The 22,754-nt window shown below is 42.4% G+C and overlaps 1 protein-coding gene across 1 annotated transcript; it reads left to right on the plus strand.

The window, feature by feature from the left end:
* The first annotated feature begins 751 nt into the window (after window positions 1-751).
* On the plus strand, window positions 752-22,073 carry CD200R1 (CD200 receptor 1). The gene is made up of 7 exons (XM_084843142.1): window positions 752-1,443; window positions 3,827-3,904; window positions 5,383-5,685; window positions 9,885-10,133; window positions 13,376-13,493; window positions 13,925-13,982; window positions 16,655-22,073. The coding sequence occupies exons 1-7, from the start codon at window positions 1,356-1,358 to the stop codon at window positions 16,769-16,771; spliced, it is 1,011 nt and encodes a 336-aa protein (XP_084699268.1). The 5' UTR covers window positions 752-1,355; the 3' UTR covers window positions 16,772-22,073.
* Window positions 22,074-22,754: the final 681 nt, after the last annotated feature.

The following is a 22,754-nucleotide window of genomic DNA, read 5'->3' on the forward strand; positions in this document are numbered from 1 at the left end:
ATGTGATTGCTCAGTGTAAAAAACCCAACTGATATTTGATTTTCAGATTGGAGGTTTCAAATTTTAAAGATGTATTTTCACTTTCATTTTATTTTATATGCATATATAAAATTCCAGCCATTACTTATAGGATATTTACTATCCCCTTTCTTCCAGGTCACTGTGGACTTCTAAAATGATAGTTGAAGGCAGCTGAAGAAGTGGCATGTATAAGCAAGAGAAAACTCAACATATACAGCTTGTTGTAGTGAGATCAGTTCTCAGTGCCAAAGAGCCAAGCTGCTTTTGAAACTGGCTTGTTTCTTCTGCAGTGTGACCCGCTGAGGTGAAAACAGCAAATAAAGCTCCAGCTGCAGGCATGGTGGTCTTCTGTCCTCCATATACATTTGATACTAGCTATCTTGAGGTTGTGGATATAAATATTGTATACAGTTAGTAAATGAGGGTTTGATTAATCCTTTGCATTCTTGCTACTCTGGGATAAAAATTATCATTGTTTTGTCATATAAACAATTTAATTAAAGATCCCAGGAACGGGATCTAACATAATATAGTATCGCAAGCACTGTAAAACTAATCTTAATTCACATTTGATGGCACCTACCATTTATCATAACCTTTAGTCATTTCATTGGAATTGAAATAAATGTTTTCCTTTGTATGAACAAGTTCTGAATCTTCAACGCCCACTAAAAGTGATGTGAATGGAACCAACCCTACTGTTTGTGTCTTTTTTTCCTCTCTCCTCAGAATGTCCCACTTTAGTACTAGTGCTGGCCAACTCTGAGCAGCAGCACCAGGGAAGCCTGAGAAATCGACCGTATTTTAACTACAGTGCTTTTTCCTCATGCAAGACAATGTAGGAAGTAAGAGTGAAAGCTGTTGGGATCATACTGCAGACAATTTTTCAGGCTATAAATAGATTCTTCTGCTGTGAAATGCCTACCATTTTGTATTAGGTACCATTCACCTGTGAAATAAACTCCTCTTGGCACAGAGCCTGGGCACAGTGAACCAACTCTATTTTTATTTTTTCTCGAGTTCTACTGCAGGAGCTTATCTTTGCAAAGCCAGCAGTTTTCTTGAGAGAACCAATGAGAAAAGTTTCCTCAGTGATCACTTCTGACAGTCAGCACAGGAAGCCCCATAGAATGACAAGGCAGAAGAAAGAACCACCCCAACCCAAAGGAGTTAATCAGTGAGGAACATTCTGGAGTTGCTGCATAAATCTAAGGATGTGGAAAATGGAGCAGAGATGCTAGCTGGAATGAACCATTTGCATGATAAGATGCTCCCTGTAACAGCGACTAGATGTACAACAGCATGGATGTGGTGGTAGGAGGTCTGTGTGAGCAATGGAAGCAAAATCTGGCATTAATTTTGTTATGAAGAGCTGGGGTGCCTATACCCTGCTCACGATCACAGTGGCCATGGCAACAATTGGTAAGTCCAACTTTTCATGGAAGATGTTGTCTTTTCTTGTAATGCCTGTGCCTTTCGTTTTCCACCACATGAAAGGGTATATTGAAAAGGATCTGGAGAACCCGTGGTATGTGGACCTGACCTTCACCATCTCCCTGTAATATTTAGGCCTATAGCCTAGCTGTATTTGGATATGGAGCATATATTTAGCAGGAAAAAAAGGGGTAAAGGAGAAAAGGAAAAAAAACAAACCATTTTGTAGCAATTGGGAGCTGGCCAGTCTCTAAATTCCTATCAAAGTGGGACTTGCTTTATTCAGTAGAATATACATCAGAATTCAGTTATGTGAATTTACTCATTTTTAAAAAATGTGTTCCAATCGCAAAATGTGGGTTTTGTAGCATGCAGAATTTTTGAGAGACAGGGACTCTGGATGGTGAAGGGATAGGGGACGTTTACTAGCAATTAGTAAATGCCAGGAGAATGGAGTGAAGACGTGAAGGCTGAGGATCGACGTCTCCTTTCACTTAAGGCACCAAAGACATGCCTTCTAGAAGCAAATGCTACTCAGCTTTTAGGGAACATGTTTTCAAGCTTTTCGCCATAAATATGGAAGCTAGAATCTCTCTCTCCTTTAAAACAATTTCTTAGGATTCTATATATCACACCTAATTTTGTGCTTGAAAGCTCTTCACTTTTGCCTGCCTCAGTTTCAGCCAGTAGTTCTCAAGGATTTAGATCGGCTAATTGGAGTTAGGAAGGCCACCACATGTGATTTGGACCATTGTTCATCCTGACTAGCGAAGGCAAGCTGAAATAGGCTGGAAAAATTGCTGGTTGGAGTTTTCCTGGCCTGATTCTGTGCAGATCAGTTGTCTCCTCATCCTCTTCCTTCTCCTTCTTCAATAAAGAGGTGGTAATTAGACCTCTTCTCAAAAACACCATCTCTGTGCAGGGACAAAGTTATAGTTAGAGACCAGTTTCTAACGCTCCCTTTTAAAAGAAAGTTATTGACTGCACAATGGCAGAACAATTTCAGGTTTTCCTGGATGATGTGTCCTTTTTCAGCCATCTGCGATGGGGAAGGATAATTAAATTGCTATTGACCACTACAGGTGGAAGAAGATGGAGAGCAAAAGACTAGTGGAGGCTGACTAAAATAGGCATGAGCTCCATGGTGCTCCAACTTGTCTTGAGCTTGGGCCAGCACACTTTGGAAAACTGCTTAAAGTCTATTGCCGAAGGAGAGGCTGAGCTGCAACACTGGCTTAAGTCCAAACATTCATAAAAACCCCTGAAAAAATCACTTTCGGGTTACACCAGTACGTAAAATCCATGTATGTCATGTGAATCAACTTCCAGCCTCTGGAGTTGGGTTACCATAGTTGTTTGGTCAGAACTTCACTTATTCTGACAAGAAACAAAACAGGCATTATCCTTTCACAGAGCAGCTGGACGTGTTAGGCCAAACTATTCATTACATGCAAACTTATGTAACCATGGCCCAGTGGCTCTTTTTTTTTATTTTGCTAGAAAAGCCACTTGGGAGGGGGCAACTGGGAGTGGAGGAAACAGTGGGAAGCGGGGGTGCTTAAATTTCCCCCCATCTACTACTTGCCTCCTCCAAATCACCTTCCAAAGAAGTTTCTCTCCTGCAGGGGTTTCAAATGCAGGTTCGCTCTCAGTAATCACTTTCCCCACACACATACATACTGCTGTTTCTCTTCTCTCAATGACTCATCCTCAGATGGCTTTTAAAGCCAATAAAGGGTCATCAGAGTGCCATTATATGTATTTGCTTGTAACGTGTAGTTTACCCATAATTATACTTTTAGAGATACTAGTTCAATGTTCATGAATCATATATTTTTTTTTTTTGGTGTATTATATTTATATCCCAACCTTCCTCCAAGGAGATCTGGGTTGTATACATTGTTCTCCACTATCCATTTTATCCTCAGAACAATCCTGTGAGGTAGGTTAGACTCAGAGATGGTGACAGGCCCAAGCTCATGTAGTGAGCTTCATGGCTGAGTAGCGATTTGAACCTGAGTCTTAACGACTGAACAACAGCTTCCTGATCCTAATCCAACACTGTACCTGCTATGCCATACTAGCTCCATAGCACTACACATGCACACCAAATAATGCATTTCCAAGATAAGGTCTTTGAATGACGTTGGAAGATGCACCAGAGTTTGAGTCTTCTCTTAGGAATAGGTATGCAGAGTCATTTTCATTAATATATCTGGACTATGTTCCTTGTTTAACATGTACCTGTGTCTTACTCCTCTGTCCGGTCATTTCTCTTGTTTTTGTAGCATTGATCCGAACTTTTTCAATTAAAAAGCAACAACAGGTATATGTAATGCTCCTAACTGTATGGTTTTGTGTTTTGTCTTAGGGTCATCCCTAGCAAGAAAGTCCATTCAACATAACATTGCAGTCACAGTCACCAGTGCTATATCTCAGCTGGCAGAAGGTAATGTTGCACATCTCTATTTTTAATAAAAGTACTATTTTACATAAGTCCAGTTCATTCCTTCATATAGCATAGAATGGGATATTCAGTATTTTACAAACAGGTAGAACTAAGATCCAGAGAGACGAATGGCTACCATAAATAAATTGGATTTTAAAAAAACACACTATACCTAGTATGTGAACACACTTCCTATATCATATCTTGTACAATGGATTCAGAAAAACAAACTATAGCAAATGTGGAAAGTTCTTCTCTTTTCCCTCTTTGATGTCATATTCTGTTGTTCTATATATTTTAAATTGTTTTATTCTGTGTTGTTTGGTTTTAATTTTTGTGAACCGCCCAGAGAGCTTCGGCTATTGGGCGGTATAGAAATGAAATAAATAAATAAATAAATAAATAAATTAATTAACCTGTGTATTCTCTGAGATCAGCTTCAGAGGCCCTGCTCTAGGTCCCTTCCCTTCAGAGGCAGAGCCTGCCCTACCATGAGGCACAGTAAGATGGCTGCCTCAGGCATCAGATGCAGGGAAATGTGGGGCAGGTAGTGGTGAGCTATTATAGAACAGAGGTATGCATACCACGCATCTTGCCCTGTGCCCCCTAACCTAGCCTGCTGCCCTAAAGAGGAGCTGCTGCCAGTATTGAACTAAGACTCAGCTGCCAGCCTGGCTGGCCTCTATACTTGGAATGGGGGATGGAATCTTGTCCCCTGCTTCAGACAATAAAATGTCTTGGTCTGGCCCTGTTCATTGTTCAGATGATTAGTCGTAGAATACCTTCCCCAAGACACCCTTATGGTGCCAATTTTATTGACTTTTAGGTGCCAGATCAAGACAGTTTTACCCTCTTGGGGAACTAATGAGTGTTTGCTGTTCTTGATTGTTTCACTCAGAGGGTTTTTAATAGGATTTTACTAGTGTTTGATTTTGTTTAGTGTTTTTAATGTTTGTGACCTGCCTTAAAGCTTTGCTAGTTATGCAGAAGGCTTGGATGTAAATATTTAAAATAAATAAAATTAATTTTCTAAAAATTTGAAGTTTAGTTCATAATTCCAAGCATTTTATTCCAGTTCTCACATGCATTTGATAAGCTAACCACGTTCTGCCACTTACAGGAACATGAAGATGTATAACAATGATCAGAAGTGCATATCTTAAGCCATAGCTGTCATTATGCATAACTCCTATATTACGATATACACTTTTGAGGTATATCTTAATAGAAGAGTTATACCTAATGCACACATTAGTGTGATTATATTCTTTTGTGCTGATTTCTTGCTACTCCAGTAGAAATAATCTTTTTGTGTGTGAATCTTTTTGGATTTTAACAGGGAATGTCTGCAGATACAAGGCTAGGAAGTTGTTTTTTTAAACCACCTTTTCCTACACACACACTCCTCTCCCCTACACACACACACACGCACACACCTGTAGCAACCCCTGACTGCATTTCTTTCTGTTTCTTTCCAGGTAGATCAAGTAGGTCTGCAGTGGTTGGTACTGATGTTGTACTGAACTGTCCTCAACAAAGTTATGACCTAATTGTATGGAATGTAGAATTAAAGAATGGAACAAGTTGCCATATATCGTACATGAGTGTGTCAAATATGACAGACAAAAACTGCAGTAAGAACATGAACTGGTTATCTAGACCAGATCGGCTGCCTGATCTTCATATAAAAGCACCACAACTTTTCAATGAGGGGATATATAAGTGTTCTGTTGTAACTACTAATGGAACTTTCGACTATGAATCTGCTCTAACCATATTAGGTAAGAAAATCCATGTGCTAATCATCAACCGAGCATATTACTGCTATAGATATTTCATTTGTTCATTCAGTGCTAGCTCCAGGTTTTTCAGGGCCCTTGGGCAAATCACCCTCAATCCCTGCCCCCCTCTGCTTAGTGACTCCACGTTCTCACCACTGTTATCACCAGCGGTTATTGTTCCTCCTCTTTCTCATAATTGCCACCACTTGCTTGTTTGACAAACAATCTCCTAGTTCACACATAATGAGAAGCCACCATGTGTGAATTTCCCTGTGGGACTTCTCGTTGTGGAGGCCATTTTGAATATTTGGGGTACAGCGGAGGCACGCCATAACTTCTTGTTACATGCAAACCCAGCAAGGGTGGGTTCTGGGTTCTGGGTGGCTTGTCAACTCCCACAACAACACACCATCACCAAGTTTGAATGTAACAAGATGCTCTGGGGCTCCCTCGCTGTACCCTGAATATTCAAAATGGTGATCACTACTGCAGCAAGAAGCCCCATGAGGAAGCTCACCCACTGTGGCTTCTCCTTAGGAGCGAACCAGGTCAGAACCAGTAAGCGAGTAAGCACTAGCATCTACTGCTCGTCCTTCTCACCACTACCATTGTCTGGGCCAGAGCAGGAAGCAGGTAAACAAACAGGTTACGGTGGTGAAGAGGATGCGCAAGTCCAAAAGGCTCTTGCCAGTGGGCCCCTGCTGGGGTGTGGGCCCCAGAAGGTGCCTGATCATGCCTATACTTGACATTGGTTCTGCATTCATTCATACATTCCAAACCTTTATATACCATTTTTTGGGTATAGCAACCTCTCAAAGTGGATTGCAGTAACATTAACACAAAACATCAATAAAAAAAATCATACAGTAAAAACCAGTAACAGAGAAAACATCTATTAAAGCCAGCTTTTTAAAAACAACAACAACACTTAGCACTCTTGTTCTGCTTGTGTTTTTCCCTTGGGCAGCTGGTTGGCCACTGTGTGAACAGAAAACTGGACTAAGTGGATCCTTGGTCTGATCCAGCATGGCACTTCTTTTTTTTGCTCCTTCTTCTACTGCTGCTCCTGCAACTGCTACTACCACTACAAATTTATTCATGCTTTCTAGGCATTATACAAAACACGGAAGTGACATGGTCCCTCTTGGGGTGCAGTGGGAGGACATGAGCTACTTCCAAACATGAAGCTTAAAATGGCTCTTGCTTCAATCTGGCTTTTAATGGGATTGTAAAGCCTCTTTGCATGGCAAATGCCTCTCCTCTGCTTTCTTCTCAGCATGAATGATGACCAGACATTAACATAACACTGAGGAGAAAGTCCCACTTTTAAGCCTCAGGTTTGAAAAGGCTAACAGGAAGCACAAACGGGAAATGGGAACAAGCAGGGTTTGAAAAAGGAAGGGTAGCATAATGTTAACTAGTACAGAAAAGGTGAGCGTATGGTGGTCCAGAAAAGGTTTTATTGTGAGTGTTTTGAGTAGGAATTGGGGTGGTGGTGGTGGGAGGTTAGGGTTGAAACGAATGTGGTCCCCAAATGGCTCAAAATTCACCTCCAGGAATGTTAATGACAAATATTTTTTCAAATATTATTTGAGCACACTAATAATTGTGGACACAGAGAGGGCACAAATAGCATAGCAAGAAGTATGGAAGACTACATAAAAGGGCTGGGAAAAAAAAGAAAACCAAGGTGGCTAATACTAGGCAAAACTGCACAGAGCAGAGAGAGATAAGGGCTGCTGGATATGGCTTGACTTTGGTCCCCCTTTCAAATGTGGTGAATGTGATCTCTAGCTACATCCGGTTTCACAGCATGCACTCCACCATGCAAACCTGAGGAGTGGCTTTTAAGGCCAAAATACAATAGACATTACTTTAAGCCTGTGTCTAGCAGCTGCATTCCCCCACATTTACTCTAAAGTAGGTGCAGCCCCCTCAATCCAGACCTGAATAGCCTCCAACCCCCAGTTTGAATTGGGGCCTTGCACCTACTCTAGAGTAAAAATGAAGGGGGGAAAAATGACATAGCTCCTAGAGATCAATGTCTGTTTCTGGCCCTCAATATGTGCATTATTGTGCAGTACAGAACTTGGTTTCCCATTCTTCATATTTCTGCATTTCCTAAGCCTTTTTGGTGGAGGCTGAGGGGAGAAAGATGCCACCACAGTAAGCAGTCAAATGTGGTTCTAAATTCTCAAGGAGGGAGGGAGAGAGACTGAGAGTGATACTTTTTCAGAATGAGTCTCAGGCCTCCCCCTCTTCCCACAGAATGAGTCTACAGGCCTTCCACGCTTCCCACAGGCTCTAAAAACAAGCATCATAGGAGTTGCAGTCCAAATCACAGTCTAGTCGGCCATCTTTCCTGCCCTACAAGGCTGAGGACTGCTCTCTAGAGGTTTGCAACCTGAAGCCACCCTCTTGGCACCGTATGTGCTGTGCACAGCATTCAGTGACCATGGCAAAAAATGAAACAAAAAGGATCAAACTGTATTTCTTATGGAACACTATGGTGTAATGCTAAACGATGCACGGTTCCTTGATATAAGGAACAGGTGTCAAGCTGAAGAGAGAAGACTTCTCAGTAAAGGAAATGCTTTTCATAGAAGGACTTTAAGAAGCCAGGAAACCTCAGCGATACACTTGTTCTTGCAATATGCTTTTGAAACTGTAGCCTCTCATTAAGATATGTGAGTATGTGATCTATACGGCTTCTTCACACGGAGCTTTTATCCCACTGTTGAGACTGGTTAACAGAAGTTTGCAGATCCTTTAGATGACATGGTTAACCCCCAGGGCATCTTCCGCACTAAATGACTTTTATTCAGTTTTTTTAAAGATTGGAGATAATGAGCTATCAAATTACCACGCTTGAGTTCCGCTTCAGTTCCCTTGTGAAAAAGGGGAAAAGCCCGCCGCAATAAGAGGAGCTAGACCACAGCACCATCTAGCGGCTGTATAATGAAACATATGGAAGACTCAGATAAGGGGGGAAAGAAAGGGGGAAAGGGGGGGCAAAGCAAGCGGGTGTAAAGGGGGTCCGTCGTGATCCTGTATTTAAAACAGAAGCAGAAAGCCCCATTTTAAATGCGGGATTTTAGGATGGTGTAGAGATGCTCATAGTTCCCCCAAGCCTTGTCCACCCAAATCCTATACTCTTCAACTAAACTAAAATATCAATGCTGCTGTGTGTTTACTCTCCTTTCATAGGGTTGTTACCAAAGGGTGACACTAAAGAAGACCTTTCAATATTGCTACTCAGTGACACCCCAAGATTGTACCTTTTGTGGGAGCCCCTCCACATAGCTGGCAGCTTTTGTTTAACAGAATTTGGGTGTTTTGGAAGATCCTTGTCTAGGGAAGCAGGTGTTTTCATCAGGGGATGACCAGAGACCTTTTGCTGCCTGAAATGAAGGACAAGATGGTGCCCTCTCTCATTCCATGTTCAAAAGCTGACTGGACTGGCAATGTATCCTCCACTGCACCTGAAGGCAGAAGACTAGCTTAGGAGGTGCAGAACAGGCCACATGGCACACAGGTCTTTCCTCCAACCTTGCTGCCGCCTCCCAGCATCTGCTTCCTGAGGCGACTGCTTTACTCTGCCTAATGGTAGGGCTGGCCCTGGTTTTCACAGTATCATTTTGACTGGGACTTGTCCTGTGCTCCCCCATTCCCAGGCATTTCTGAGAAGGTTGCGCCAATAATGCCATCCTCCTTTCAAAAAGGGGCTCGCAGAAGCCACTGTTGTTGTGGAGTAACAGCAACCCTGTATTCTTGGATTCCTGCATTGAGCAGGGGGTTGGACCCGATGGCCTTGTAGGCCCCTTCCAACCCCACTATTCTACTATTGTGTGATTCTATGAATGTGTATATTTAAACAGCTGTCTTAGTTGGTGGGAGGGAGCTTCTACTTCAAGGGATGAAGGGTGACTCGAGTGGGAGGGGAGGTTGAATCTACATGTTCCATATTTTCGAATGCTGACAGGCAAATGAATGTGTTTACTCACCAGGTCTTTTAAGGGGCACTTTTACTCCAAACTTTATTTGGAGTAAAATGTATCCTGGTACAGCATAGATATTAAAAGAATATGCGACCGTACCACTTTTTTGTCCATCTCCATATGGGCTCCTAGAGCAGGTCTCATCCCACTACTAATGGTAAATTTAACTGATTCTTTCCCCCATTTAACTTTTCCTTTCAGTGCCTCCTGAAGTGTCTCTGACTCATGACATCAATGGGACTGCTTTGTGCAAGGCAGCTGCAGGGAAACCAGCCGCACGGATCTCGTGGGCCCCGCTGGGAGGTTCTAATACTGTGAAGGAAATGTTGCTTAATGGCACACAGACCATCACTAGTATATACAATACCACCAACGCTACAGCGGGTGATGTAACTTGCTTCATCTCCCATCCTGCTTGGAAGGAATCCCGTGTCTTAAATATCTCAATAGGTAACACTAATCAGATCCTTTTTCTCTACTTATCTGTGGTTTCCACCGCCTGATATGCTCTTCCGAGAGGTCTCAAAGTGACCACTTCTTAGCATGCATTCTGTTGTAAGCTGGAGCCCTCGGTTTTCTCCCAGGCATTTGCAGTCTGTATTAAATCTTGATGACTGGCTTGATTCTATACTGCTGCTGCTACTGCTGCTGCTGTATTACATCTTCTGTTTGTGTGCCATCGTTTTAGATTAAATGTTTAATGGGGTTCCTCCCGTTTTTATTATTTTTCAATATATTTTGAGCATTTTTTTTTTAGCTCAAAAGTCAACTTGTAATAGTTTTTAGTATTTTTATTAATATTCTAATTGAATGCTGCTTTGGGTGGACTTTGATCCACAAAAGTGGATAAAAATAAAATGAAAGAAAAGCCAGTGAATCAGTAGCCTTGTTTATTTTGTAACAGATACAGTTTATTCTACTGGTGATGTGTTCTTGGGTTTGGGGCTAGCCATTTTTTGTTTGGCCTATAATATTTCTGAAAAGAAGGAAATCTCCCCCAAACTCTTGTGGGTATTTCCTCTTCTTCTGTCTAAGGCCAGCTCTTGTGTCATGTTTTATTTCAAAGACAGTATTTTGGAAATATTCCCATGGAAAAGTCTGCATGGAAAAATTTAGGTCAACATTGGACGTCCGTATTGATTTTTTAAGATCCTCAAGTAGGATGTTGGAATGCTGCCAAATCCTGATGATGGAGTTTTTCTAATGTTCTTCACATCCGTTCCTCTGTGGAAATGATTTCCAAAGAATTGCCACAGAGGGAAAGATTCTTGGAAACAGCCCTTGATAGTGAGTAAAGGAAAAGGCTGGATCATTTACAAGGATGCTTCATGGCTAACGAGCTTTAGCGGTTCACTCACCAAGTCACATTTGGTTGAGACAAGTCTGCTGAAGGTATACAACCGTCTCTGCTACCTCTCACCGACATAATGAGTTGGGCCATGAAGAACATAGGAAACCGCCTTATATCAGGTTAGACTACTCGTTGATCCAGCTTGGTCTTGCCTACTCTTCAGGTGGCTCTCCAGGATTTCAGGCAGAGATCATTTCACCACCTGCTACTTGATCATTTTAACTGGACATCCCAGGGATTGAACCTGGGACATTCTGCATGTAAAGCCTGTGCTATTCTGCTGAACTAGCATCCCTTCCCAAGACTGGGCTATGTTTCCTTGCTGTTGATGATCCTTTCATGTTATGGCTCTCAACTGATTTAAATATTTTTGCTGATTTGGGTTTTAATTGATCAATCAATTAGGTTTGGGGGGTTACATATTGCCAGACTCTTAAGTATAGGTGCCAGTTTTGAAATTATTTAAGAAAGATCACAGTATTTCATAAGTGTAGTCTAATATACAACTTATAAACCAAAGCTATTAATGTTAGAAGGGAAAATAGTTAATATTTTCTTTAGTATTTTCTCCCATATCAATTTGGGGATATATATATTATATATATTATGCCCTGTGTTACATTAATGTATTTATTTTATTTATTTAAAATATTTATAGGCCGCCTTTCAGGACAGAGGCCCTCCCAACAATAAAATGCATATAATAAAATTCATAATAAAAAAACCTGATGCCATGATAAAAGCAACAAAAGTTCCACAAAATAACAAATAACAAACATCAGTGTAAGACAGAACCTGCAACATTAATTAAGCTATAATGCAGTCTGATAAAACATAATCAGGGGAAGGCCAGAGTAAGGGTGTTTCTACATTAAGCAACCCTCCCCCCCAGCAAAAATCCACATCCTTTCCAGAGCTTCCTGCTTTTGGTTTCTTTGCAGGATTAGGAAGGGCTTCTTTATACAGCAGCCACTGGTTTGAACTGAGGGACTGCCTTCCACCCTCCCTGGCATGTGTGTAAAGAAGCGGGGTGGTGGTGGTTCTTGTTTTCGTAGTTTAACTTCTGCTGTACTGTTTTCTCATAGCCCCCAGGAAACCTCTGATTTACTTCTGAGTAGACATAAAATGTGAGATTGTGCCGTAAGTCTGCAACCCTCAGCACACTTATGTGGGAGTAAGCTGCCTTAAACTCAGTGGGACTTATTTCTGAGTAGACATAAGATTGCCCTGTAAGTCTGCAACACTCGACATACTTACTTGGGAGTAAGCCCCATTGAACTTAATGGGGTGCTCTGAATCAACAGAGGATGTTGCTTCTGAGCTTGGTGGGGTGGGGGATCAGATGTGTCTCTCTTCATTGCAGGGAGGCATTTTACCCTCTTCTCCTTCCAAGTGAGAAATGTGCTCAAGCATTTACATGGCAGACACCTGGGAATCGAGGAAAGTCCTTCCTCAGCAAGACTTCAGCGGAGGCAGGAGTTGCAATTGGCAGGCAATTTTTGCCCTCCCGCCTGTCAAATCTGCTCCTGCACGCCCCGCTCCCATCCTCGATGCCTTTATTGTCATCCTGACCGTGCGTGCCCCCATCAACTGAAAACAAATGCCCCCAGCAGGCAGATGCAGCGGTTTCTCCCACTATTGGAGAATTTCAAGGGGAGGTCATGGTACTCCTGTTCCATGGGCTGGAAAAAATACCACATTGTTTGCGTTTGGGGAAACATGAGATAAGCTGGAGGAAGTTGCGGGAGACACCCTGGAGGGTAAGGGAATCATCTAAAGAGCCTGCAAACTTCCTTGACAGAGCCATCTCAATAGTAGGATAAAAGCTCCACGTGATGAACCCCTAAGTCTTCAGGGCCTTCTTAAAAGCCTGCAATGATGGGTCCTGGCTGACCCCTGATGGGGTCAATATGCACAAATTAAAATCCCATTACTGTTGTGGGTGACCAGGGGATAAGAGGTGTATTTGCATTCCAGCTGAGTACCATCAGCTTCCATTGCCAGTGAGTCTTATAGCTAAAAGGAAATCCATAATGGTTTCACACTGAATAGCAAAATATCCCCTAGCTTTGGATACAGAGTGGAAGGAAAAGGCTAAATATTCTTTTTCATCAGGGAAGAGGGGCCTGCACAGGAGCGCTCCCAAACTAAACCTACAACTATATCTTTTGTTGACTGATTTATCAGTTAAATCCATCAGCACTGCAATCCAGTGCATGTCTTCTCAGAAGTAAGCCAGCTGAGTTCAATGGGACTTGCTCCCAAATAGGTCAGTATAGGATTACAGCCTAAAATTAAAATCTATCCTAACTGGTATTTCTGGCAATTTTCAAATCCTCAGGCAAATACAGTGAAAAAAGGAATTCCACAACAAGAATTCTCTATAGCAGCCTCACTGGTCTCTTGGGAATTCTGGTCCTTTTACTTTTCATCTACCTCTGGAAGCTCTTCTATGGAAGGTATGTATGCCACAGTCCTAATATAAGTCAAGCTTCACAGCTCTATACAATTGATCAGATGCCATAATAGCTATAAATTCAGTTTACTACAGAGAAACAGCAGTACTGTTTCTGGGGCTGGAAAATGACCCATAGAGTGGAATCTAAAGGGTTCTTACCATGCCGAGCATGGTAAGAAAAACAGTTCTGACATAGCGGTAGTAACAATGGGACTGAGGTTATGCCCCTATACCATGGGTGAAAGGATGAATAGTCCCTTCATATTGGCACTGGAACCTGTATATCTTATCCTGTTTGGGTTGTAAGATTGGACAGGATGCTTTGATGAGTAATTCAGTATAAGAGCCCACTAGATGTAATATTACAGATGAAATTACATCTCTGGAAGATGGGATCTGATTGAATTCTTTTTCCTTCCCCTCTTACATCAGACAGACAGAAGTCGTCACATCCAAAAGCCCTGAAACTATTTCAAGACTGAGCATCCAGGTAAGACCAGGGGGATCTGCTCTCAATCCAGCTGTCTTTTGTTTTATTCATTAAAAAGGACACGATACTTTTACCACTGTAGAATCTACTGGCTGCTAGCCGTACTAAGGTTGCCTACAATCATGCAGCCTACTGCAAAGCATTGGGACACCGTGTGGGATGCCAACACATGGGAAAGTGACAGACTGTATTTCATTATAGCATTTTTACACTGCCTTTCTGTAAAAACTACCAAGGCATTACACAACAACACAATAAGAACAGCTACATCAACAACATGAAAACTGTCAACCATCATTAAAACATTAAAAATGACAATAGCAAAACTTTGTAAAAGGCCCAGTTAAAAAGATGTGTTTGGACACACTTTCTACAAGGGGGGAGAGAGAGAGAGGTAACTGATTTTAACTCCAAGGGCAGTGCATTCCACAATTTGGGAGTGACAAAGGAGAATGCCCTCTCACACGTGCCCATCAAGCGGGGCCTCTGTGAGTGACAGTGTCCTCAGAAGGGCCTCTCCTTCAGATCTCCCCACCCCTCTTTGTTATATATCTCCTTCATACCTTACTTAATAAGTGGACAGATTCATAACAAGACAGGGAGTCCTTCGGATAGCCAGGCCCTAAGCTGTCTAGTGCTTTAGAGATTAAAACCAACACCTTGAATTAAGTCCAGAAAGCAATTGTCAACCAGTGCAGATCTTTCAATATAAGAGTAATATGGAACCTTTCTACATAAGGCTTTTATTGTGTGCTCATAATTGCTCACTCACAGTAATTTGCAGGTCCTTTACATGATGTTGTCATCCTCCAGGGCCTCTCCTGCTCTTTGCAACTACTTCCCCAGCATTTTTAGATCAAGGAAAGTGTGGTATTATTTAGAAATGGAGAGATGAGATTCTTGTGTAATTGCACAATTCTGCTATACCACAATGCCATCTAGTTGCTGTATAATGAAACATATAGAAAGGCAGAAAAAGAAAAACACAGAAAAGAACAGCATAGCATGCTCGGGCATGCCAGGAGTTGTAGGACTTTTTTCTGTCTAAACATGCATAGGATTGAGCCCTAAAGGAGCTGATCCTAATCCTGCAAAGAATCCAGAAGCCTCAGTAAAGGTGCAGGTTAAATGCCTCATGCTTGTGGGTTTCCCATGGGCCACTGGTTGGCCACTGTGTGAACAGAATGCTGGACTAGATGAACCCTTAGTCTGATTCAGGATGGCTCTTCTTACGTTCCTATGTTCTTATGGCATTTGACAACTCACAGTGGATCCATAACTCCCAGCTTCACTTATTTGTGAATATAAATATTCATTATAAATAAATATGCTACTTATTTATTGACTTCTCAGAAGTGGCCCTGAGATTCAAGAGTTGCATTAACTCTGTAGAAGTCAATGAGAACATATTTCTCTCATTGGCCCACAAAGGCGATAGCATTCAGAGAATTCCTGTACAAACTTGTGAGCCACCAAACTGAACATAGGAGGGTTTTTAAACATACGTTTTGTTCTGTTTCACTGCTAGATTTTGGAGCCCTTAGGGAAAAATAGGCCAGTAGAGTTGCTTTGGTCCATTCTTATGTCAAAAAGTGAATATGGAAAAGTAATAATATTGCTTTAGACTTTATTATTATTTGAGATTCAATTTTTTTAAATGCCCCGTGATTGGGCATTTAAATATTTGGCCAAATTCCAAGTTTCTGCCATCTTCATTTTACTTCTTAGTATCAAAGACATTGTTTTAAACAATGTATCAAAGTATCAGTATCAGTATCAAAGACATTGCTTTATCAAAGTATCAGTATCAAAGACATTGCTTTAAACTTTATTATTATTTGAGATGCATTTTTTTAAAATGCCTGGTGATTGCGTTTTGAAAGATTTTCAGATTAGAATGTTAAATATTTGGCCAAATTCCAAGTTTGTGCCATCTTCATTTTACTTCTCAGTATCAAAGACATTTTAGTAGTCTCATGATCCACAAGCAGCAGCTCTGTCAGAACCAAAGTGCACATGACATTATTCATACATTTTGGCCTTGTGTATCTGAGTGTGAGCTGGAACAATGGCATGGAGGGAGGGGATTTAACCCCCATCAGAATTGGGGGTGGGCTGGGTCTACTGTTCACAATGGGAAGAGAGTTCCCATTTGGCCCATAGATTAGCATAGCCTGGTTGGACTGGGAGATTAAAAACATCACCTGCAAAGCAGATATACAGAAAAACACCAGTCATTCATGATGACTCTTCAGTGTCTCTTAAAAATTTCATGAAATTAGAAATACAGGTGTGAGTTTGTGACTAGCAGCTGGGAGCCAATAATCATTATGGTTTCTTTTCCAAATTGTGTCAAATTTTGAAAAGATACATAGGTCCAAACACCATCTATATGTTATTTTTAAAAAATGATTCAATAGCTAATCATATGAAATGTTTTAATTTGACATGCTCAGTGTGTTTCACATTGTAAAATGCCTATAACATAAAGCCGACCATTTCACACAATTTCAAGCATGGATAAGATGAAACATCTCCCCAAGTGTATATCATGAAGTGAAGAAACAAATGGGTCTATGAATGTGTCCTTCACTTAATTTTAAAATGTTGTGGAACTTTATTCAGAAGATGAGCTATCTTTCCTTCTCAGGGGTTGTGCCTTTGTTTTGTAGGAGAATGAGCTGGAGCCATATGCCACCTTTGTGCAAGTGGAAAATGTGATCTACGACAAAGCATGTGACTTCTCACAGGGGGAATGCTTTCCACCAGGACACTCACCTTCAACATAAGATGCCACCTGACTTGAGTGTTGTGGCAAAATGTGAAAGACAAAAACACATAATAGCCAATTGCTATTCCTTTAAAGTGACTGTCACACTGAAAATGAGTACCTTTGGGCTTTCTGTATCCTTGTCACATGCTCGACAGCCTGTTGTCTCTGACAATGTCCCCCACACAGTTACTGGTTAAAAAGCCAGAGCCAATTGTCCGTGTGCAAGAGACACAGAGTGGAGCAATTCTGCAGTTCTCTCCGGGTCTACAGAATTCTTTCAAGAACACTGCCAGCCTTAAATATTCTGTTCTGCATCATGAATCTCCTTCTTCTCACATTGACTGAGGATACAGTCACCGTTTTCCCTGCCTCACCATTTAGAAAGCTGTTTTGAAAGGTATGAGAAGAGGGAATTCTAATTCTAAGAGAGAGCCAGTTTGGTATAGTGGTTGGAGTGTTGGATTGGGACTCAGGAGATCCCACTCGGTCATGAAACTCACTGGGTGACTTTGGGCAAGTCGCTGACTCTCAGCCTAACCTACCTCACAGGGTTGTTGTGAGAATAAAGTGGAGAGCAGGAGGAGTGGGCTTATGTATGCTGCCTTGGGCTCCTTGGAGGAAAAGGTGGGATATAAATGTAACAAACGAACAAATACTGCCACTGCCATTCTGCCTAATCCAAGCATATGGGGCACTATGAAAGTACAGGCTGAATTGGGAAGGGGTCTCAGGCTAAACCACTCTACAAGAGGAGCTTGGTTCTAACCAGCACAGAAAGAAAGAAAGGAAAGAGTTTCATTATTTAGAAAGAGTTTCATTATTTACCAGATTGCTGACGGTATTACCAGTGTTTCAAGGAAATGAACTATGCAGGGCAAGAACCAATTTAACTGTGACTACCAGATCTGAGTGTAAGACAAGCTATGGGACCACACCCTGCAGATTGATAGATTCTTCCTAAAGTTCTCCAAATTATGTTCTATATGTCGGGGAGGTTAATGCAGAGAGAGAGAGAGAGAGAGAGAGGACAGTCTTGTTAATTGAGTGTCACACTTGGACTGAACAGACCTAATCACTGCTCAGCCATGAGCTGGCTGGCTGACCTTGGACCCTGCCCTCTCTTTCACACCCAGATGTACCTCACAGGCTTGTTGTGAGGATAAAATGGTAAGGATGGGATCCTTGTACTGCCCCAAGCTCCTTGGAATAAGAGTGGGATAAAAATGTAATAACTAATAACACTTGTAGGACCCCTCAAAGTGAGGCAGTGAGCCAGGCAGGTGCTCTAGAGAGTCCCACCGCCTGCTTTCCTGCTGCAACAAATGCAGCAACACCAGTAGCAGCACTTTGTGATGGGCAGGAAGGTGGCGGCAACTGTAGCCAGCCAGAGAAATGTGGTCAAGCATGGTGGCAGCAGGCAGCCCTCCAGACGGTGGATGGGGGTAGGATGTAATCTACCACCTGAGGCAAAGGTTTCACCCTGCCTTGTGGGACGGCTGGCCCTGGAATCGAAAGAAAAATTCAACCACTTCAATTAGAGAATGAAGACATGAATCAGGGCCAGCTCCAGGTCTAAGGAGTCCTCTGGTGGACCCTCTCCTCTTTCAAGTGGTCCTTGGGGGGCATACCTGCTTGTGATGGCAGTGCTGCAAGCAGTGTTGGACAGCTATGTCTTCTAGCCATCCTTTAAATTCCCCACAATTCCCCCGAGTGTTGCTAGGCCAGGGGCAATGTTGGACATTTAAAGGCTGGCTATATCCAGATGCCTGACATTGCTTGAAGTGCTGGACCAGAAAAATAAAAAAAGATTAAGGGAGGGGTCCAGAGCAAATGTTATGAGCAGGACCTGGCAGCTACCCAAAGATGCTAGGTGCTGATACCACCCTGATATGAATGTTAGTTTAAGAAAAATGGTAATTCATAGTGACCTTGAAATTGTCCAGCACCACTAGGTGGCATTTCAACCTCATGTTCCATCACGTTGTGGGAGATTTTCCATATGCTTTCCCTGGAAGTTTTGAAGTTCTTAGCCCTCAGATTTTTCTAATTCCTAGGAAACCTTCATGGACATCCTGAGCTCACCAATCCTATAGAAGATGTAGAAGATGTAAAATATATTTTGATAATCTTTCTAAAGATATATTTGAAACAATTAAAAGGGATCATGATGTTTGGCCCTAGACCACTGTTTCCTCCTATGTTTGCATATACTGCTGAACACCAAGTACAAAAAGTAACGCATAATCTTTCACCCAGGGCAATTTGCCTTAAGGGGGAAGCACGAGGAACATAAGGTACCATGAGAGGCAAGTGACAAAGGAGCTGTGGGGGAGCAGGGGCGGGGGAAGGTGATACAACCAGCCCAGATTTAGCTGGGGAGGCTAAAGTGGAGACACAGCACTGGTTTCAGGGGTAGTGATCCTGGTTATTTGTAAACATTGGTTCCTTTGACTGTGCTGGTTAGAACCAAGCTACATATCATGTAGCTAATCATGTGGCATGAAGCTGAGGCTTGTCTTTATTTTTACTCTTAAGTGCACGTGGCCCTGATTCAGTTTGGGACCACCGTGTTCTGGAAGGGGAGAGTTAGATTCCCATCCCACGCACACACACCATTCTCCCACCCCTTGTGAGGGGGTTTAAAAAAAGTCTCCAATGGCACCAATGATGATTTTTTTTCTTTTTTTTAAAGTCACACACACACACCGTGGGGGGATTTGAGGGAAAATGTGTGTGGGGGAGAAGCTTTAACTCTCCCCTATCAGAGTGTGGTGATCCCAATACAAATTTGGGCCAAACATGCCTACGCTAGAATTTTAAAAAAAAAATCCTCAGCTACATGCTATTGATTAGCGTAATGTGTAGTTTGACTTTTAGAAATTATCAATATCCATGTTAACTTGATATCTGGTACAGGAAGAGATTCCTGTGATGTGGAGTAATTCATGTTACTTACTACTTTAATAAGTGAATAGATCAATGCTTTTATATAGCTCTTAGAAACAGGAATACACAAGATTACTTAAGAACCCAGCTTGGGTCTTGTGTAATGCCTTGTAGTTGCAAAATCACTATGCATTATGCTGAGTTGTGTGATGTGTGACCATAGCTGAATGCTAACACAAGATTTTTTTTTTACACATTAGGGGAAACGAAATAGCGAAATGTAGAGGGGTTTTTTTTAAACTCACACAGGATGTCTGTGGCAGAGAAAGGATTCGTAGACATAGACCTGTGAAGAGAACTTGAGAAATTGTTAGTTGTAGTCTTTTTTGGGCATATCATTGCATCTAACAGCAAACTTTAGTGGCCCAGTGCCAACCGCTAGAGCAGTGAAATGAAACCACCCCTTGCCAACGCAGAGGTTTCTGCATACTCATAGGATTCCTCAGGTATGCAGGAAAATATTACTTCGTTTAAAAGAAAAGAAACAAAAGAACCTCCAGATGAGAAATGTGCATACACAAAGTCTTTCCATTGGAACAGAACATTCAAAACAATAAAAAGCCATGACAGTGACAAAAGCAGGGAGGGTGGGAGCTATAGCTATATAGCAGTCTTCAGGTCTGGAGCTAGTGAAATAGCTTGAGGAAGGGAATCCTAAACTTGAGTTCAGGTTGGCAGGCTGGTCCTACTATCCTCCCCTGAACACTTGTTTTGTGCAAGAAGCTGACCCTCACTCTGTGGGCATCCTCATGGGTGCCCAATGTATGCCACAGAAGCAACAAACTCCATGGAGTTTCTGTATTCATTCATCTAGAGGTGTTGGCATGCAGCCCAAATGGATAACAGAGGAGGTTTTGGAGTTGTCAACCTGTGGATTATGTTGTTCTTTATCTTGTTTAATGGTTCATAAAAAGCTGGTTGAGAGCACGTTGTGGCTGAGGGTCACTGATGTCATTACATTTCCCTAGTCCATTTTGATAGTGCTAGTAGGCAGACAGAAATGCCCATAGATTTAAATCTTTGTAATTTGGAAATAGTTAAATTAAAATAAGAGATGTGGAAACATTTAAGGTACTGCAAGCATTGCCTAATGCATTTAAAAAAAAAATGGTTTGAAACACACACATGTTCATCACTTAGAGTATTTCTACACCAGCCTAAAATCCCGCATTTAAAACAGAGCTTTCTGCTTCCATTTTAAATGCAGGATCATGACCGACTCCCTTTACACATGCTTCCTTCCCCCCTCCCCCTCCTTTCCCCCCTTATCTGAGTCTTCCATATGTTTCATTATACAGACACTAGATGGAACTGTGGTCCAGCTCCTCTTATTGAGGCTTTTCCTTTTTCATGAGAGAACTCAAGTGGAACTCAAGCGCTGTAATTTGATAGCTCATTATCTCCAATCTTTTAAAAAATGGAATACGGGTCATTTAGTGCAGGAGACACCCTGGAGGTTGATGACGTCATCTAAAGCAGGGGTCCGCAACCCTCGGGCCACGGACCGCTACTGGTCCGTGGCCTGTTAGGAACTGGGCTGTACAGCAGGAAGTGAGTGTAGGGGTGTGCAAAACCCCCTTACCTTGGGTCCGTGGGGGTCCACGGGGGGGAGGCGATCTGTCCCTCCCCCCCGGAATCCTCGCCAGCCCCGGCCGGCTCTGCTCTGCGGTGAGTCCACGGAGCTGCTGGCCAGCTCCAGCCGCTGGCGGACTTCCGGCCGCTGGGACGCAAATCCTGCGTAAATCTTTATGTAGCCTATTACTGCAAAGAACATGGATGCAAATGGACGCCACTGGTCCGTGGAAAAATTGTCTTCCACGAAACCAGTCCCTGGTGCCAAAAAGGTTGGGGGCCGCTGATCTAAAGGACCCACAAGCTTCTGTGAGTAACCAATCCCAATAGCAGAATAAAAGCTCTGTGTGAAGTAGCCCTCAGTTATTGGGGATAATTCCTGTTTTCTGGTACCTGTCTTTGGTAAACCACTGTGTGGAGTAACTGTATTTAACTGAAGTGAAAACTGCAGGCTTCGTTACAGAAAGACTGAAAAACCCTGAGGGTGAAATCACTTGAGGCAAGAGCTTGTCAAATTCTCTGTGGGATAGGAGTGGGAGACTCCTGGGGCAGCCTTCAGGAAGGAGAGGAAGCCAAGTAGGGTGAAGTGGCTTTCAGGGAATAGCGGTTGCTGGACCAAATTGAAAATTTGCACGTGAAGTCCCGAGTATCCCTTGAAGGTACTTGAGCACAGAGAACCCATACCAGAAGGAAGACCGAACTTTAAGTCCTAAGTACAGCCTGTGTGCCTCAAATCTCAGAATTTTTGAATCTTCAAAGATCATGCCTGAATTAGAAAATAAAAATTGCGGAGAAGCCACAATTCTTCGAAGATAACTCCTTAATTAAAAAAAAAAAAATCCAAAGCAGGCGATAGGAGGGGGTAAAACTTAGTCTCATTTGAAGGGATAGAACAACCCCCTGCTCAGTGCAGAAAGCCTGATTCCCAGGCGGTTGCCCATCCAACTACTGACCAGGGCCAACCCTGCTTAGCTTCCAAGATCAGACAAGCACATGCACATCCAGCCCTTTGCTTGTTGCTGAGGAAACACTGAGTGCTGAGGAAGCTATGCGATCAGTAGCCTGAAGATGACATGGGGCCATTGAGAGCTGTGAGCGTGGTGGGCGTGGAATCAGCAGACACAGGAAGAGTTTCTGATCCTCCAATGGGAGCCTGCATCTTTAAGAGCAGGAAAACAGCACAGCGCTTGAGTGTGAACAGAGCTTGCGCATTCATTGAAGCACCGCAACGGGGAAAATGGGTGAGTGTGGATAATCACGTTTTAATGCGAGAGCATTTAACCTGACAGGACACCAAATTCATTGCGATGGCAGGCGTAATGTAGATTGGCCCCTAGATAGGCTGGAGCGCTGGGTGGAAAACAACAGAATTAAATTTAATAGGGATAAATGCCAAGTTCTGCACCTAGGAAAAAGAAACCAAATGCACAGTTACAAGATGGGGGATACGTGGCTCAACAACACTACAAGCAAGAAGGATC

This window comes from Heloderma suspectum, chromosome 3 (genome assembly GCF_057233095.1).
Source record: "Heloderma suspectum isolate Gila_16-S chromosome 3, 16-S_ref, whole genome shotgun sequence".
Classification (NCBI taxonomy): Eukaryota; Metazoa; Chordata; class Lepidosauria; order Squamata; family Helodermatidae; genus Heloderma; species Heloderma suspectum.